Source organism: Chrysemys picta, chromosome 15 (genome assembly GCF_011386835.1).
Source record: "Chrysemys picta bellii isolate R12L10 chromosome 15, ASM1138683v2, whole genome shotgun sequence".
Lineage (NCBI taxonomy): Eukaryota > Metazoa > Chordata > Testudines > Emydidae > Chrysemys > Chrysemys picta.
The window spans coordinates 13,394,722-13,408,190 of record NC_088805.1 but is presented as its reverse complement, the minus strand read 5'-3'; the positions used below and the strand labels follow the sequence as shown (position 1 = coordinate 13,408,190).

At 46.2% G+C, this 13,469-nt stretch overlaps 1 protein-coding gene across 3 annotated transcripts in view; it reads left to right on the top strand.

Annotated features, from left to right (window-relative positions):
* Positions 1–13,469, top strand: part of GGT5 (gamma-glutamyltransferase 5) — a 60,655-nt gene that overhangs the window by 13,653 nt on the left and 33,533 nt on the right. Inside the window, exons 2-3 of one of the 3 annotated variants that reach the window (XM_065567958.1) lie at positions 2,302–2,363; positions 4,170–4,322. Coding sequence is in view for 1 of the 3 variants with exons in the window: in XM_005288589.5 (XP_005288646.2) it covers positions 6,056–6,216 (161 nt within the window). In the remaining 2 variants the exon portion in view is untranslated. Of the gene's footprint in view, positions 1–2,301; positions 2,364–4,169; positions 4,323–5,832; positions 6,217–13,469 lie in introns of those variants that run through there. The other 2 variants (XM_005288589.5, XR_006172488.2) reach the window with 2 other exon arrangements.

Genomic DNA, 13,469 nt, shown 5'->3' with positions numbered 1-13,469 from the left:
AGGATCCCTCGGCCTGAGGAGCAAGTGTTGGGTGGTGGGGAGCCAGCAAGCTGGTGGGGTCTTGGGATGCAGTGCAAGCAGAGCAGGACAGGGCCCCTTCTGAGCATGGGCCCGGCTCCATTGTAAACCCACCACTGCCTCCTTCACATAGTAGATCAGAGGCTTTTCTGTAGCTTCATAGTGTAATGAGAGGAGTTGTTATTAGAGGGCTAGGCAGGAAACAACATGTTTCTCTTCTTGAAGATTAGCCAATTTTTTTATCTTCATCCAACAAGCCTGTTCAACTGATAGACAAAATCCATTGCTTACTTGGCCGGATGGGCATGCACATTTGCATTGACCTTTAACCAAGTGGCATAGTTTTCCAGGTGAAGCTAAAATACTATAAATACCAAAATCCAATTAACTGCTAAGTCTTCATCCCTTTTATTGAGCATGGTGCCCCTCTCATTCTGTGAGTCAGGCGGAGCTGACAGCGTGTGTGTCTGTGGCGGGGGTGTCGCAAGAGGTTCAAGACCAGGCAAACAAAATGTTTTTTAAATTGAGTTGGGTTGCTGAGGGGTGTGTGACGTTGCACTCCATATGTTTTATGAAAATATGCTTATGAATGTGAATATAATGTAACTGGAATATGCTTTATGCAAAAGATCTCTTGTAAGGTTCTCTTGCAAAGTTTATAATCTACTGAGTGTGTTCATCCTATTTGTATGCATGTATCATCCTTGTATCTGAAGCTAGAAATATGAAGTATAACTCTGAGGTCCTATTGTAACTATGCAAAGTTACATAGGGCCATTAATGATGGATTAGAATCTTGATGGCTCCCATTGACTAGGACCATTGGTTGTGAATGGGTTTATCTACCTGCAAGCCTTTCTGTGTACGTGTGGGCCAGCCCGTGGGTAATGAAGAATAAGGTCTCACAGGACATGTGACCATGTCACATGATACTGGAATCCATCTTAAATCTGGTACTTTTCTATTTAGAAGAGGGGGTGGGGACCCAGAGAGACAAAAGATTCCCGCCTTGTGCCAAAGCTATAAAAGGGGGTGGAACAGAACAAAGAGGAGCCAGTCATGAGAAAACCCCTAGTTTCCACCTAAGATGTCTGCTGGAACTAACAAGGACTGTACCAGGGAAAAGGATTGGGCCCAGACTAGGAAGGAGTCTAGTCTGAGGAAGAAGCTTATTGGAACATCTCTGAGGGTGAGATATTACCTGTAATCAGTTTCTTAATGTATTAGGCTTAGACTTGCGGGATGGTCTTACCTAAATCATGTTTCCCATGGAGAATGATGATGTATTCATGGCAGTTCTGTCACATGAGTCCTGAGCCCACTGAACTGAATCCAAATTGTATCTGCAGTGACACCAATCTTACCTGGGTGGAGTTTGGTAATCCTGAAAGTTTATTTTGCGAGTGTGTGATTCAGCTCCAGCGCTTCAATGTGTCTTGTGTAGTGTAGAAACTCTCATGGAGATACTGCGCTCTAAAAAACCCACCTCCACGAGGAGTGTAGCTACAAGCTACTGAAGACGTGCCCTGAGAGACTACAGTTAGGCCCTGTCTGCAGTGGCAAGTTTCTGCACAGTAAAGCAGCTTTCTGCGCTGAAACTCCTGAGGTGCACACACTGCCAATCCACTTAGCACTTGTCTACACTGGCACTTTACAGCGCTGAAACTTTCTCGCTCAGGGGTGTGAAAAAAACACACCCCTGAGCGCAGCAAGTTGTAGTGCTGTAAAGTGCCAATGTAGACAGTGCACCGGAGGTCAGAGATGCAGTGCAGTGATGGGGATTGAACTGAGGGCCTTGCGGCTGTTATACTTTGAAACAAGTTTCCATTAGTCAGGATTTAGCATCTGATCAGGCAAACAAGTCCCTAGGTTGGGGGGTTCAAGTCTCAGTGGTTTGAGTATTGGTCTGCTAAACCCAGGGTTGTGAGTTCAATCCTTGGGGGGGCCACCTAAGGATCTGGGGCAAAAATCAGTACTTGGTCCTGCTAGTGAAGGCAGGGGGCTGGACTCAATGACCTTTTGGGGTCCCTTCCAGTTCTATGAGATAGGTATATCCCCATATATTATTATTATAAGATTAATGGGGAATTTGCATAGTGGTTACATCAGGAGGTTGGGAGTCACAACTTGTGGATTTTAATATTGGCTCTGCTGTAGACTTGGACAGGGGCACTGTGAGGCTTAAGTAATGAAGGTAAAGCATTTTGCAATTCTTACCTGAAAGGGGCCACATGAATGTGAAGTATTCTAACAGGTTCTTGTTTTGTTACCTTTTATTTCCAGCCTATGAAGAGCTTTGCCCGTACTTACAGAGAAACCATATTCCGCAGCCCTTCCCTTCGCAGGTATTGTATTATCCTTTTGAGCCCATGCAAATAGTGCAAATATACAGTGAAAATCCACCATTTTCTCCACTTCACAGTTATCTCCTTTTGCTAACCTGTATTCCCCTTTTCACACCGCTGCTACAAGTGAGGCTCTGCAGCTGTATTAACTCCAGGCCTATACAGGATCATTTGCAAAATATTCAGGTGCCTGACACATTTTAGTAGGTTGTACTATTAAAACGTTGATGTTTAAAATCTTAGCCCTCTGTTGTTCCCCCTAGATCAGCATATGGAGAGGCCCCTCCTCAGCTGGATCCTCCCCCCTTCTAAGTGGAAAGGGGGCCACTGGGGACCAGAGCCACTGTACAAGGGTATGGGGCCTCCTTAAGATACCCGGTGAATGGCCAGATTTGGGGCAGACCTTTTCTGCGTAGCAACAACTACTTGACAGGACAAATGTGAGGGGATCTGCTTTTGGATATTCCCCTCCTGCCTCCCGCATCCTGTGGATTTGTTCTTGATGGGGATGGACTGGGGCCTTGTAATTTTCCTTGCACACTCTATCACTATCTTGCAATTTTAAAAGATGTTTTAGAGACTTGTCATTTGCAACCGCTACCTCTGTATGTCCATGGAAAGTTATGTAGGGATATGGAGGAAAGTGCAAGTCCTCACTGTGCTTTATTCCATTCATAGACCACCATTAACCCAGGTCCTGATTTGGCAAAAGAATCTTCACATGGAGACCTTTACTCCTGTTCAGAACTCCACTGTAGTTAATGAGAGTGCAGGGTACTCTGCACTCCGCAAGGTCAGGCCCTTAAGGTTCTGTTCATTCCCTTTACTGAATGAAAGGTGTGTATGCTACAGGATTTGTATAATTAAAGAACATTACCTATTGCCCTCTGGAGTCCCTCCCACTTCTTCCCCACGCCCTGGTTCACGAGAGCAGGGTTGCCTTCTTATCTTCAATCCCCTGAGGGGCCTGATGACTTTTCTCATAAAACAGCTGGTTTCCGAGAGAGGCAAACTGAAAAGCTGCCACTTGAAAAGACCCTGATTAAGGGAGAAAGAATTTTCATGGAGACTAGATTAGCATGTCAGGGACATATTTGGATCTCAGTTAAAATTACACTGAGCTTGCCAGAGTTCTTAGTTCAAAGTGCTGCTGCTGGAATGAGCAAGGAAAGTACTTCCAACGCTCAGACCAACTGCCTTTGTGACTAGTATGAGTTGATGTTGGCTTCCCCAGAACCTGCACCTTCTCTATAGTGCCTCCTAAAGGTTGGGATTGGAACAGCTACCACTGTGCGTGGTCTGTGAGCTCCCCATATTCAGTATTCTTACACAATTCCCTATAGTCTGTAAGCTCCTTCCTAGCCAGTTGCTCCTTCACCATTCCCTGTAGTGACTTCTTTTGGGAGGTTGGGACAGGAATAGCTGTGAGCTTCCCCACAACCCATTCCACGCAGAGACAGTTGCTGCAAAATCCCAACACTGAAGTACACGTGCATGGATAATCTCCTTCAGTGTCTTCTCAAAAACAAAACAAACCCACTAACAATATGAGTCCTTTATCAGGGACGTGACATCTTGTTCGGGTAATTGTGTGGAGTAGAACTCCACAGCAAGAGATTATAGACTCCAAGGTGTAGGAATGAACTACATGCTGTCCTACAATGGAAAATATGGTAAATATTTGCCACCAGGATGTATTCATAGACGAGGTGTTCTATTCTTATCAGTTTTAATAACACTTGGCAATTATATATCACTTTGCATTCTCAAAGACCTTCACAAACATCAGCTAATTAATCTTTACAGCGCCCATATGAAGGACAATTTACTGTGAGAAGTATAGTATTGGATGGTCTTGGATCCTGCACTGTTTTGAGCCAGCACTTATCCTCTTCAGGGTACTCCAGAGCTGGGGTCTCAAAAGACTCTTCCATAGGAACATGGGAATTGTCATTCCAGGTAAGACCACTGGTCCATCTCTTCCAGTATCCTGTCTCTACCAGTGCCCAGTACCAGATGCTTTAGAAGAAAGTGGAAGACATCCCATAACAGGTAACTTTGGAACAACCTGCCCATAGGGGAAATTTCTTCCCAATTCCATCAGTTAGTGGTTGTTTAGCCCCCTTAAAGCAGAAGGGCTTATATTACTCATCATTTTTTGTATCCTAGTTAATGTAATTGTGGATGTTCTCATTATCCATATAGATGTCTATTTTCTGTTTGGTAAGCAATTTCCAAATTGACACATCTTGAAAAGTTTGGGAGAAGGATGGTACAGAATTCCAATACACTGATACATGAATAAAGGATTTTTAAAATTATTATACCCATTTGATTAATTAGACAGCAATTCTGTTAATGACTGCAGTGAAAATTAAGAGGTAAATAAAATGGTTTGGGGCCCAGGGAATTGGTTCTTACAAAATTTTTATTTTTGTGTTAGTATAATTCTTAATGGGTGAGTTTCACTATATTTAAAATGGTCAGATCTTGAAGTCTTTCATTTTTACACAGTTCTTACTCAGGCAAAATTCTCATTGAAGTATGTATATCTGTGTATCTTATGCCTTCGCGCTATATTCTTAAATGTACAAGGACTTCGCTGTCTGTAGAGACCAGCAGCCACTTTGTGTTCAGCTCAGTGCAGACCGTTACAGTCGAGACACACACATTCTATCTCTAGTTGATCTCTGAATTTAAAATAAAGTCCATTCTGGTTGAAAGTATGAGAGGTCACTCTGTGTAGAGAAAATCAAAGTCGGTGGCGGTTTTGTCTGAGGAAAGAATGAGTAAAAACTCAGGCAGCGATCTACCTACATGTTTAACTTTACTACCATGAGAGTCCCATTGTGGTCAATGGGTACTACTCATGGAAGAAGTTAAGCACATACGTGTTTGTAGGATCAATGTATGAGTAAGGATCCCGGGGCTTAGCCCAAAGATGTAGTCCAGGGGAGACTGCATAATACAGGGTCCATTCTGTCTCATCTACCTCTGCTTGGAGGTTTGCAGCTGGTATGTGCAGAGAATTAGGCTTTGTCTACACTGGAACTTTGTTGGCAAAACTTTTGTCGTTCGGGGTGTTAAAAAAACATCACCTCCGAATGACAAAAGTTTTACCGACGAAAAGCGCCGGCGTGAACAGCGCTTTGTCAGCAGGAGCGCTCTCCTGCTGATGGGGCTGCTGCTGCTGGTTGGGGGTGGAAGTTTTTTGACAAACAGCAGCTACATTGCATGCCTTTTAGCGACACAGCAGAGGGGTGGGTAGTATAGACAAAGCCTCTGAAAGCAGGGAAGTGTTGTGAAAGGTTGAAGATTTTCTGCTAGAAATGCTCCAGGAGTAAATGGGTTAATAGTTTTCATCTCAACTTTCAAAGCAATCTTTGGAGTGTTCTGCCAAAAAAAGTAATTTATGTTCATAAGAGAGGAAAAAGTCTTACTGAGATTTGTGTGCGTAAGAGTGTTCTGCACACACATTTCTTAACAGACATATCAAGGCACTTAACAGACTGTTTCCTTCAAAGCCACTGTGGGGCAGTCAATGAGCCCGTTAATGCGAGCTCCCTCCTATAGCTTTCACTGCCCCAGGGCAAGACAAGGCAAGAGTCTCTGCCAGACGCAAGTCTTTTACTATACTAACAACAGGACCGAAATCCTCTCTCTCTGCTGCACTGGGGAACGTCAGGATAGCCATGTCTAAAAGGAAGATCTGCTGTCTTGTGCTGCTGGTCCTGGGGCTCCTGGCTATTGCAGTTGCTGTCATTGTAATCCTGGGGCTGCCCGAGTGTGCTCCTGGAAGTTATCTGCATGCTGCTGTCGCAGCTGACACTGAAATCTGTTCAGACGTTGGCAGGTATGTGCATGGACTTTTCTGTTTGGAACTTGTATATGTAGTGCACTCTGTAGAGCCAGAATGAAAGACAGGTAGATAATACTAGAGGTTATAGTTAAAACCAGCACTTCCCAGTGACTGAGCAGGAGGCACTGGGTCTTACCTTCTCCCCTAATCCTCAGTCTGAAGAGTTATGCCAGATACCTGAGCACAAACTCCTGATCGTAGGTCAAGTTCAGTCCTGGTGTAAAAGCTCTGAAACATTCTTAGCCTTACATACCATAGGATATTCCTTTCCTTCTCTCACATCTGCTCTGCATACCTGTCTATTTCCTGAGGGTGCAGATAATGACTGTCACTCGTATTTGAGTGTGGCTATGACTGGAACCCACAAGGCAGCTCTTAAGGAGAAGCAGGCAGTAGATTCATCCCTCTTCACTGGGCAGTAATCTCTGTTCAGCAAGACTTTAGAAACAAACTGAGAGAAGGTGAGGAGGAGAACATAAAGGGGAGAAGTGGCATTAGGCTGCAGGGAAAGACAAGTACCTATGCTTGTGTGTAGCGCTGCCCAGGCTGGTCGAAATATCCTTTATATCCATAAAAGAGGAAGCATGGGGAAATTATTTCACTTAATTATCTTATCAATGCTGAAGAAACAAAGGCAAATGTTTTGCAGCTCTCCAGATCCCGGGTGTGGAGAGCTGGGGAACTTCTGATAGATCTTTATGGAAATAGGTATGACTCAGTTTCCCCTTTCACTTTGTATTGTTATGCCTGGGTGTGAAGGAATTAATTTCTTTCTGGAAACAAGACAGGCAATGCATTGATTGGGGCGGGAGAGGTGGCAATGTCACATAAGCATGAATGAACTATCAAGAACTGTCAACCTGTAGAAGCTATAGAATCATAGTCTCCTCAGACCATTTTATCAACTTTGTGGTGTGTGTATCTGTGTAGACTTGGGGAGGAGGGGTGGGAGGTGCAGAAGTTTTCCGCAAGAACTAAAGGTGGGGGATTAATGCAAATCCCTAGGCAAGTAAACAAGTCTGGAGAGGCAGCACCCCTCTGGGGAAAATGGCATCTCCTGGTTTGTGCGTATTGAATAAGGCTACCAAAGAACTGAGAACTCTCTAATGTGATCAGCATATCATAAGGGAGGTGTCACTCTCATTGGTTCCAAAAACTCATTACATTGTGTGGGACAGACCCTGACATAAGGGTATGAAGGAATTTGGACCCCGTCTGGGTCTCCACGTTGAAGAGGGGTGACACCTGCTAGGGGTGACAGGTATGCATGTAAACTCTGGCTGTCAAGATACAGTATGTTCTTTCGGTGAATTGTAGGAGGAATTGCTGACTAAATCTCTGGTTTGGAGGGAAAGGTGGGTTCCTTCCTTGAGTAAGGTGATGGCTAGAGGCCTGAGACTTGAGTAGGGTGCCCTCAAGGCGGCCAGAAGTGCAGCTAGCTTTAGAATTTGTGACACCTGGCTCAGCGAGTGGCCGAGTCACTAGGAGGTGAGGGCTCAGCACCTCATGTGATTGGACCCTGACCCATGACTCAAGCCACTTAAATAAATAAAGATATCCTATCTCCTACAACTGGAAGGGGCCTTGAAAGGTTGAGTCCAGCCCCCTACCTTCACTAGCAGGACCAAGTACTGATTTTGCCACAGATTCCTAAGTGGCCCCCTCAAGGTTTGAACTTACAACCCTGGGTTTAGCAGGCGAATGTGCAAACCACTGAGCTATCCCTCCCCCCACTTATGCTGGCAGCAACATTTTCTCTTATCTGCACTGAGTGTTATGCTAGCATCCAGCCCTGACTCACATTTACTGCCACCATGGCCAGTCAGGGAGCATTGCTGTGTTATTGGAATAAGGATGGCCCAATGTTAGGGAGCCACATGGGTGGCTAGGGAGAGTGGGATTCAATACCCGGCTTCAGCACAGACTTTCTGGGTGACCTTGGGTAAGTCTCTCACTGTACCTCAGTTCTCCCTCCATGTCTCACAGGGGTGCCGTGAGGGTAAATCCAGGAATGACTGTGAGGTGCTCAGGTACTGTGGTGATGTGGGCCAGAGAGGTTCCTGAGACAGACAGATACAAGGACAGGTCTCTAGCTAGCCTCAGCCAAACCTCACTTAGAATAGATTAGACTAGATTTGAATAGAATCATAGAACTGGAAGGGACCTCAAGAGGTCATCTAGTCTAGTCCCCTGCACTCATGGCAGGACTAAGTATTATCTAGACCAGTGTTTCCCAAACTTGGGACGTAGCTTGTGTAGGGAAAGCCCCTGGCGGGCTGGGCCGGTTTGTTTACCTGCCCCGTCCACAGGTCCGGCCGATCATGGCTCCCAGTGGCCACGGTTCGCAGCTGCAGGCCAATGGGGGCTGCGGGAAGTGGTGGCCAGTACGTCCCTCGGCCCGCGCCGCTTCCAGCAGCCCCCATTGGCCTGGAGCAGTGAACCGCGGCCAGTGGGAGCCGCGATCGGCCGGACCTGCGGACGGGGCAGGTAAACAAACCGGCCCAGCCCGCCAGGGGCTTTCCCTACACAAGCGGCATCCCACGTTTGGGAAACACTGATCTAGACCATTCCTGAGAGGTGTTTGTCTAAATAAACTGCTCTTAAAAATCTTCAATGATGGAGATTCCACAACCTTCCTAGGCAATTTATTCCAGTGCTTCACCACCCTGACAGTTAGTAATGTCCAGCCTAAACCTCCCTTGCTGCAATTTAAGCCCATTGCTTCTCGTCCTATCCTCAGAGGTTAAGAACAGTTTTTCTCCCTCCTCCTTGTAACACCTTTTATGTACTTGTAAACCCCTCTCAGTCTTCTCTTTTCCAGACTAAACAAACCCAATTTTTTCAATCTTTTCTCATAGGTCATGTTTTCTAGACCTTTAATCATTTTTGTTGCTCTTCTCTGGACTTTCTCCAGTTTGTCCACATCTTTCCTGAAATGTGGCGCCCAGACCTGCACACAATATTCCAGTTGAGGCCTAATCAGCGAGGAGTAGAGCAGAAGAATTACTTCTTGTGCCTTGCTTATAAACATCCCAGAATGATGTTGGCTTTTTTTGCAACGGTGTTACATTGACTCATATTTAGATTGTGGTCCACTATGACCCCCAGACCCCTTTCCGCAGTACTCCTTCCTAGGCAGTCATTTCCCATTTTGTATGTGTGCAACTGATTGTTCCTCCTAAGTGGAGTACTTTCCACACCTCTTTGTTTTCTGTCCAGCATTTCAGACTGGACAATAAAGAAAGCCCTGTTGGTGGTGGTGTTTCTGAGTCCCTGCTTCAGGGAGCAGGGCTATTGCATTGCTGGGGCACATGCATGAAAGCCATGGGAAACGAATGAAATATCCAGCTCAGCTAACGTGGGGATTTTCCTATTCAGATGCCAATGCTGTGGTGGGGACTGTTGTATACAGGTATCAGTCTGCTCCTCTCCTCCCTCCAGGCTTTCTCCCACAGTCACCTCAGCTGCTCCCAGGGCTTCAGCCATCGCCTTTATGTTGGTGACTTGGAAATTTACCTCACTGCACCATACACCCAGGGCCGGCTCCAGGCACCAGCTTAACAAGCAAGTGCTTGGGGCGGCCAAGGGAGAGGGGCAGCACGTGCGGCAATTCGGGGGCGGCAGGTCCCTCACTCCCTTTAGGAGTGAAGGACCTGCCGCCGAACTGCCGCCGCCGATCACGGCTTTTTTTTTTTTGCTTGGGGTGGCAGAAATGCTGGAGCCGGCCCTGCATACACCTCCCTGCTTCTGCCCATTTCCCACACATTGAGCTCCCTCTCTGACCTCTGACACAACTGATAATCTTTCCTTTCCTCCAAAACCTTCCCTTCTCTCTGGTTCCTCTTTTCATCAGCAACTGCACCACCCTCCCTGTCACATAGTATCAGCCTTGAGCCTCAGCCTGCTCCTACCATCTAGCTTCTCACCAAATCCCATTGCTACTTCCTCTATAGCGTCTCTGAAACCTGCCCTCACCACCTGGCTCACACTTCTGTGTCGGAGCTGCCATCGCCTCTTCCCCACCATCCCACACAGAGCTCCCTTCAGCCCATGTCGCTTTGACGCTATCCAGTTTTTGATCTCTGGATTTCTGTTTCAGTACTGAATGAAAGTGACTCAAGTGATTACAAAGGCTCAAATCCCTAAAGTTAACGCAGCTCTCCTGAACCCTGACCTAGTTATTTCCAGATTTGGAAACTTTGCTGGTTTTTATTCTTCAGTCAAAATATTTTTTTAATAAAGTGTCTGCCACATGCTTTGCAATGAGGAGCCATTAATGACTGGAGATGAGATTCCTGTGGCATTACATACTGCAGCATCTCACAAGCTTCCTGACTGTCTGATTAATAATGTTTAATACAACACTTGATCTGAGCTCCAAGGAGCCAAGAAGCAACCCAGACCCCATCCAACTCCAATTAAAACCAAAGGAAAGATTCCATTGACTTCAAGAGAAGTTCAACTGGGCCCCTTATAATAGGAGCAGCTGTTCCCTGTCCAGAGGACAAAGCCCTCTGGGCACTGCTCTTTCCCACTCTAATGAAGTGTTTGTCTGGAATTGCACCAGTGAGTGAAGCTGGGGAGATGGGAGGATGCTCTGAGGAAAGTCTGTCTCCTTCACTGGCCTGACCCTGTACTTGAATCTCGACAGCAGTATAACTCAGTGGTTTGAGGAAGCTGACTCAGCCCTCCAGGGTTCTATTCCAGGCGCTTCAATTAACCTGTGGTTGGCAACTTGCAACCTCTCCGTGCCTCAGTTTCCCCAGTTATGATGATAATAATTCCACCTCGTGGATGTTTTTGAGGCTTGGTTCACTAGAATGTTTCTAAAGCCCTTTAGATCCTCTCGAGACAGAAGCTGTACGTATGTGAAGTCTCACTGTCCTTACTGGCATCACTCACAGATTCGGTGCTAGATTTATTGTTACTAACTCAGGGGCTAAAGAAAATCATCTCTGGCTTCTGGGTGATAAAAGGATTTCCAGTGCTGAAAGACGACTAGGTCCCTTGTGGTGTAATGGTATGCTTATGGGGGATGGAGAGAGGGATAGGACGATTATATTATTGTCTCTTCCTGCCAATCCAGTCTACAGACCCTGGACAGAGAGCGTATGTAGTAGATTGAGCAGGAAACCTGAGTGCACCCAAACTTTTCCTTTGTGGGAGCCATAGATGTTTGAAAGCCACAGATGTGAATTTTGTGGCCTCAGTCCAGCTCCAACAATGGGGTCTCTTTCCCCCTTGGCCCACAAAGCGTACAGATGGAGAAGTATCTAAACATGAATCCTGAGGAATCTGTTTGTCTTTAGCATTCTGCACAGAGGTGTATTCAGACCAGGTACCATCCCACACATGGCCTGAATCTCCCAGTCACAGTGCAGCCTTTCCCTTCTCTGCATTTTTAGGTCATTATAACCCCCTGTGTGAGCATTAGAAGAGGCTTTTCCTCCCAAGCAGACAAAAGACTATGTATTCCCATCCCCGCCTGCCTCCATCCACCTTCTGGTGGGGCTTCCTGCTCAGAGCTCTAGGCAGAAACCCACCCGCCCCAACCACCACCTCTGCGGTGTGCTGTTTTGCCTGCTATTGTTTCTGAAACTGAAAGTGGGGGCATGAGCCAGCAACAGGGGGTGACAGAGGGCTTTGGAAAGGTAGACCACAGAAGAAGAGTTTGTTCCTAGCAGAGGAAAGGCAGGGCCAGTTGGGAATCAATACAGCCGGGAATCCTGTCTTGACTTGACCTTCCCTCCCAGCAGCCATCAATCTTCCAACCTCCCCAGTACATACTAAAGAGAATGCTGGAAACTAGTCTCTTTCGAAACAGCATCCCCCAGGGGCTTTGCTAGTTTCCTTGTGGCTAAGCCCCTAAAGGATGGGGGAGCTAGGAAGGCCAAAAATTTTACAGCCAAGCAATGTTCACATTAATATGAATCCCACTTCATAAGCCAAGGATACGCTATAAAAGTCATTTATAGTTTTGAAGACCTCTGGTGTTTCTTGTGAATCTTTCTCCGCATTCCGAGGGATCTCCTCCTAGTTTAAGACTTATCAGCTTGGCCACTACACATTCCATAGGAACAGCTGTTGCCTTTGCTCTTGATAAGCTATCTGAGTCAGCCAAGTCAAGGGCTGGTATCGTCTTCAGGCCCAAGCTTGCATGAAGAATAAGAAATACCTCCCAAGAGTGTTTAATGCCTTCACATTCCCAGAATTTACCCAGTCGCCGCTACTATTGCAGGAGTTGTTCGTTAACTGGCTTTAGGCAGGAGGCTCTAGAAGCTTTATAGCCTCCTGCATCATAACTAGGCCCGATTGTTTGACGTGGCAAAAAACGGGAACATTTACAATTTTAGTAAAAATAGAAAAAAAGAAAGTCCCAGGGAAGGGGCAGGGACAGTAGCGAAAGCAGCAGCATGGCTCCGATCATCTCTGTGAGAGGTAGAAATGGATAAGCAGGACTGATGTGTGAGGCCACCAGGCTAGCCCTACCTAGCAGCAGCAGCAGCAGCAAAGCCTACACATCTAAACACTTCGTTTTTAATTATAGGTGTTTACATTTAATCCTTGGCTCCTTAAAATTGGTCCTTATCTGCCCAGACCTTTTTTAGCCTGTGCTTGAACCTCACCCTGTGTATGTGGAGGCCTATGCCCAACGTTTAACCTGACCTCCATGCACACAATTAGCCTCTGGTGCAGAATGAGATTGCCTCCTCTGCTGTGCACCATACAGGTCCTTGCAGGTGTAAAAGCAACTGATGGGAAAGGTTACAAATGCAGCCGTGGGTTCAGCAGGGATGCCTGGCTTCACCTCCCCACTGCTGGGAATATTGTGGCAGTTTGGGGGGGAGGGGCCTTGGTGGCCGTTCATATCCTGTGACATTATTAATATGAACGGGACCGTATAGGTCATTGTTGCAAGCAAGGTCCTGTAGTGGCACCAAATTTTGCATAAAGGGGGTCAAATAAGGTGTCTAAGACAAGGTTATGGTTTGCTGGTTATGATTATGCTATCTGTATGCATGTATCATTTTTGTATTTAAAGTTGTAAGTATTGATTCTCTACTGTCCGTATTTCAAACTTATGCTATGCTTCTGTGATACCCCAGACAATCTGGCATCAGCACTGCCTAGCCTGCTTGATGGCCCATTAAAGACCATCAGCTATACAATTGACCCATTGAGAGAAGGCAGATACACCTTGTGACTCAGCAAGGCATGCAGAGACATGCCTATGGACAGGACTCGAG